The sequence below is a fragment of the Melopsittacus undulatus genome, chromosome 7, assembly GCF_012275295.1.
Source record: "Melopsittacus undulatus isolate bMelUnd1 chromosome 7, bMelUnd1.mat.Z, whole genome shotgun sequence".
Lineage (NCBI taxonomy): Eukaryota > Metazoa > Chordata > Aves > Psittaciformes > Psittaculidae > Melopsittacus > Melopsittacus undulatus.
Genome location: NC_047533.1, coordinates 46,549,717 through 46,555,407, shown reverse-complemented (window position 1 = coordinate 46,555,407; position 5,691 = coordinate 46,549,717). Strand labels below are relative to the sequence as shown.

Sequence of the window (5,691 nt, the reverse complement as noted above, 5' to 3'; positions counted from 1 at the left end):
GTACAACCCCAACTCTCTCAGCCTGTCCTCATGGGAGAGGTGTTCCAGCCCCCAGATCATCTTTGTATCCCTCCTCTGGACTCACTTGAGCAGGTTCACATCCCTCTTGTGTTGGTGCCCCCAGAGCTGGATACAATACTCCAGGTGGGGTCTCACAAGAGCAGAGTAGAGGGGCAGGATCACCTCCTTCAACCTGCTGGTCACGCTCCTTTTGATGCAGCCCAGAATAAGGTTGGTTTTCTGGGCTGTGAGTACACACTGATGGTTCATGTTGAGCTTCTTGTCACACAACACCCTCAAGTCCTTCTCCTCAGGGCTGCTCTCAATCCATTCTCCATCCAGCTGGTATTTGTGCTTGGGATTGCCCCAACCCATCTGCAGGACCTTGTACTTCACCTTGTTGAACTTTGTGAGATACATGTGAGCTCACCTCTCTAGCCTATCAAGGTCCTCTTGATGGCACCCCTTCCTGCTTCCTTTCATCTTGATCCACTGTCCCTCTACAGCAAGGCTTAGCTTGTTCACCAGGGTGTTTCGGGCTTGCCTGGCAAGCTCTGTCTGAATAGCTCTGCAAGGAAGCTGGATTAGCTCTTGCCCTGTTATTCTGGGTGCTGAGCAGGGTTTTATAGTGCATTTCTGACCTCCTGAGTGTCCCTCACAAACCAGTGAGACCAGTTTTACTGCCTCACACCAAGCTAATGATGAAAGGGGAAATATCACAGGGTAAGAAAATAGTGTATCTCTTCTCCCCTCCTCTGAAGTGACTGTGGTCAAGGAAGGAGAAACTTCTTTCAGAGCTGAATTTTGACCGTGGGGGAAAAGTCCCTGAGGAAGGTGCTATAAAAGCAACCTGTCTTCTTTTACAAACCTTTTCTCCCTGCTTCAGGCAAAGCACAAGGGAGCTGGGTTAGCTGTACCCCCTGGCTCTCAGCCTAGCCTGCTTGGCAGAAAGCCCATGCCCATACCACAGCACAGATCCGTTCCTCTTCATTTATTCTGCTGTTTGCACAGTCCTGAGTTGAGCAGAGATGTGGGAGGTGCTCCCCATCCCTATTCTCAGCCCAGAAGGCTGTACATTGCTAACCTGTACCTTGCTCGTGTTAAAGAGAAAGGTCTTTGCCTGAGGTTTCCTTCAGCAGTGTCAGACATCCAATTTCAGTGAAAACAATAATGCAATAATTGAGTGGTAGAACAATAGGGACAGCTTGAGCTGGATGTCTCTGGAGAGGGACCCAGAACAAAGAAATCCCTGGGGTTTTATACCCTTGCTATCTATGTACCTGTTCTTCGTAAGTTCTTCACATGCCTTGCACATGCCTCTTGGTCCAGTGGTGATTTTTGGTCTGGGGTGTTCTTATTTCTTATTGGATTCTTCCTCTGTCTCCAGGCATGCCATTAGCTGCTCTATCTGGACAGGTTGCAGCTTTGGAAGCACAGGTTTTCCTCTAATTGTCCCTACTCCTTTGGCATCTTGGTTTGTTTCTCATTTTCCCAATTGTTTCTTCTGCTGAGCAACCCTTCTTTTGCTCTGGTTCCCAGATTCCCACAAAAATAACATTTTTTTCCTGACATTTTCTGTTCTCTTCTATCTCCTGGACTTAGTCTGAAGACCATGCTTGATCTTTCTCTTCCTTGGCTCCTACCACTTCTCACTTGCAAATTCCTGGCTAATGCTGCTGCCAACAAATGAATCTCCTGCTATTTTGTGTTCCTTTCTTTCATTAATTTAACTTTCTGCTTCTCTTCAAGACCATCATACGTGAATACAGACACACACAAAATCTCTTGCAAACTTTCTCTTTGCCATGCTGCCAATCTTGAGTGTGTCATTAAAGGTCTGTGGTGTCATTCCTCTGTATTTGAACAGAGCTGGTTGGAGCCATCCACAGAAGTCACGAGGATGCTCATCAGGTCTCTACCTGTATTCTTGCACTGAGCTGATGGTCCAGTTCACTCCTAGCTCCCCACATGCTTTAATGGCTTCAACTGGATTTCAGAGCCATGTCTGACAAACAGCTCGATCTCATGCCCAGTTATAGTCCCAGTCTGGATCATTTGCTGGTGGGAGTTTCTCTTCCCTCCCATCTGTTGAGTCAGTTCAGCATCCTTGTTAATGATTTTTTCCCTCTCATCAGGTCTGAATACCTCCACAACTGAGATTGTACTCAGGGCATATGTTAAAGAATAGCTGAGCATTCTCCCTGAGTCTCAGCATTTTACTTCCCCGTAGGGCTGTCACTAGGATTCCAAGGTTGGTTAGTAAATACATGCAATACAGGTGGGGCTCCACCTGCCACTCCTGGTTGCATGGCAGCAGGATTAGGCACAACATTAGAAGTCAGAGGACAGACTCTGGCAGCAGAACAGTATCAGAAAACTGAGAAAGAACATTAGACATAAAAGGTGGGGTGGGACATGTTTAGGGAGTCAAAGTCCATGACCACAACTGTTACCCCAAGTCTAATTCCTCTTCCCTTGGCTGGATGCCTCCTTGCCCATGCCAAATTATCCCACACATACCAATAATCCATTTGACAAGGGCTTTCTAAGTGGTACTGTAAATAAGTGAGTCTTAATTGACCGAGTGTTCCATGAGATGGCCGAATTTCCAAGAGGGCCCCACCAGCTTCCCTAGTAATAAACAGCCATTCATTCCGGCACATGGTCACTGCTTGCTTTTTAGATAATTGAGCTGTGCTATAAATCTTTCCCCAGTTTTGCACTACATGGCCAAGTGTGTCCCCTTTCCTATGCTCAATTTATGCACCATTACCAGAGAAAAAAAACCCTGTCAGGGAGACCCAAGGTTTAGAAAGGACCATCTTGCTTTCTAGACTCCTTCTCAGAAAGAAATCTATGTGTGGATAAATGCAATCTTCATTGCAGTCTTGGTCAATAGTCTGTATCTAAAAGATTGTATTTCTTATTGCTAAGAGGAACTCAGACCCTTCTATGTGCATCTAATGCTGATCAGGCTGCGCACCCATAAGCAAGCTGCAGCAAGGAGGGACTCAAACTCACCACAGCATTGTTTCAGAATCTGCTTAGAGAATTTTTAATACTCACCTTTTGATGCCTCCTGCTCCAAAGGTCCCAGGAGCAGAATTCACCCAATGCCAGCAGCTGGATGGACAACAGAGGATCTGGAGGTGGTGGCCTAGGATCCTACCTGGGTCACCAAGCTGTTAAAGAAAGATCTTTGCCCTAAGTTTCCTGCAGCAGAGTGTCAGACATCTAATGCCAGGGGAAAAATAATGTAATAATTGAGTGGTAGGTCCTAGGGACAGCTTGAGCTGGGTGCCTCTGGAGAAGGACTGGGAACAATGAAATCCCTGGGTTTAATACCCTTACAGTCTATGTATCTGTTCTTCAAATGCCTTGCACATGCCTCCTGGTCAAACTGGGATTTTTGTTCTGGAGGTTTCTTGTTCCGTATTGGATTCTTCTTCTGTCTCCAGGCAGGTTGTTAGCAGCTTTTATCTGGATAGGTTGCAGCTCCTGCTGATGATCATGGCTTTCTTATCTTCCAGTTTGCACTGGTCTCAAGGACTCCTTTGACATAACTAAGCAACAGTTCAAGACAAGTCCAACTTTTCTAGGTTGCAGCTTGCAGCTGAAAGCTTCAGCAATGTTAGCTACTCATGCTAAGCAAAACTAATAATACAAAAGAATACAGTTAAAAGAATTCATCTGACTGAACTTTATTTACAACACCACTCACGTGGGAACACTTGAGCTACCTTTGCCCAAGCTGCTGCACAGTGCAGGAAGATGAGCTAAAAGCTGCATGGAGAGACTGCAGCCAGGGCTGATCCTCAGCCCAGCACGGCTTTGGCACAGTTGAGGGACCTGGAGCACAGCAGGCTTTTGAGGAGGTTGCAGAGACTCAAGCCGAGTCCTTGGTTTCGTTTCCAGCCTGCTCTGAGGTACCCCAAGAGAAGAACATGGCTTGGAGGGGCAGGAGCCAGTGCTCCTCTCAGTGCCAGGCAGGTACGGTGCCCACTGCTGTCCTTGTGCTGGGGCTACAAGTCAGAGTCACAAGGCAGGGTGCTCCTCCACTGCTGTCCATGTCGCTCGTCCTCCAACACATCCCAGGGATTGCGGTAAGCCCCTGTGGTGGGGCACGGCTCAACCGCCAGCACAGGGCTGGGGGGCAGTTTGGGGGCCCTGAGCTTCTTGCAACAGTGGTGGAAGCTGAGGGCAAGGGCCAGCCCCCCCAAGATCTCAAAGCAGCTTCCCAAGTAGCTCAGCACCAAGCTGTAGCCCACAACCAGTGTGCTGCCAGCCGGTGCAGGCAGTGCCCGCAGCTCATGGGTGTACCAGGAGGCAGGCACAAGGCTCAGCAGTCCTGAAAGGAGCAACACAATCCCTGCCACGCCAGCCAGCGTGTGCCGGGGCTCCTCCTGCCAGCAGCGAACCCCCAGGGCAGCCACCAGCAAGCCCACGAGGGTGAGCACCAGGGAGGAGGGCATCATCCCTTGGGCCACCTGCACAGGCACCTGTTTGAAGTAGCCCAGCTCATCAGCTTGCCCGCAGAGGCGGTTGTGGCTGCTCTGGCGCTCCGTGCAGATGTCCCAGATGCCCTGCTCCGTGACGAGGTCAATGGGCTGGTCGGGTATAAGGCTCACCTGCCGCCAGTTGGGTGCCAGTGTGCCCGTGAGCGTCAGCAGGAGTCCGCAGGGGCACAGGACCAGCCCCACGATCATCGCTGTCGGTGTCCGCATGCTGCGGAGGTGGGTGAAGGGGCACAGAGGTCCGCGGGGAGGTCCGGGGGAGCCGGGGCTCAGTGCTCGTCAGCCGGGCAGAGGTGTCCCTGGTGCCCCAGCCCTGCTCGGCACAGGCAGCGGTGCCCCGAGGAGGTGCAGCAGCCCCGGAGCCCCGCAGGGTGGTCGGTCAGTCCGGAGCCCAGCCTGTGCCCGGGGCATAGGGAGGTGCCAGCGGGAGGAGGAAGTGCGGGCAGGGAGGAGCCCGGCACAGGCAGGGCTGGCCGGCACCCAGCCCCGAGAGCCTGCACCGGCACCGGGGGCAGTCAGCCGGCACGAGATAGGGTCATGCCGGTGTCACACCCGGGCTGGGCAGCGCTCCGTTCCCACGCTTCCCTGCTGGGGAGGCACAGGACCCTGCTATAGCTCCATCCATTAAGCTATCTACTGGATTAATGTGTGAAAGTCATTGATTAAGATGAAATGCTAGCGGTTCTCACAGTTCGTAAGGACCCCGTGGTACCCCCAAGGCCCAGGAGGCCTGCCCAGACCCTGGTCTACGTTTTCATAGAATCACAGAATCATTTATCTTCTTGCTCTTCATCCCAGCAAGCATCTCCTTGGTCCCTCGAAGACCAATCCCGAGATCAGCCCTGCTCTTCCTTTCCCAGGCTGCGCTCAGAGACCACCCGCAGGGACAGCAGCCCGGCTCCCAGTGGGAAAAGTCCCTGGGATGTCCATTGAGAGAGGTACAGGAAATTACCGCATTTGAGAACCCCTGTGTGGGATTTTGAGCCACAAAGGCATTGGTTTGGGGCCTTTGAATTTCATACTGCCAGTCACGCTGAGCCCAAAAGAGGGCAGCATTCTCTGTGTATTATTTTGGGATGATGAACCCCAGCTGATCTGGAGGGCCGGCTGCATGCGTGCTCCGCAGCACCTCTGCACTGCCACGGGGTCTGCTTGGGTCTGTGTTGCAACAGCTGCT

General features: G+C 51.5%; 1 protein-coding gene across 1 annotated transcript; it reads right to left on the bottom strand.

The window, feature by feature from the left end:
• Positions 1-3,757: 3,757 nt before the first annotated feature.
• CLDN23 (claudin 23) lies at positions 3,758-4,923 on the bottom strand. Its single transcript, XM_005148958.3, has one exon. It carries the CDS (start codon positions 4,722-4,724, stop codon positions 4,023-4,025), a length of 702 nt encoding a protein of 233 aa, XP_005149015.2. The 5' UTR covers positions 4,725-4,923; the 3' UTR covers positions 3,758-4,022.
• Between the last annotated feature and the right edge of the window lie 768 nt (positions 4,924-5,691).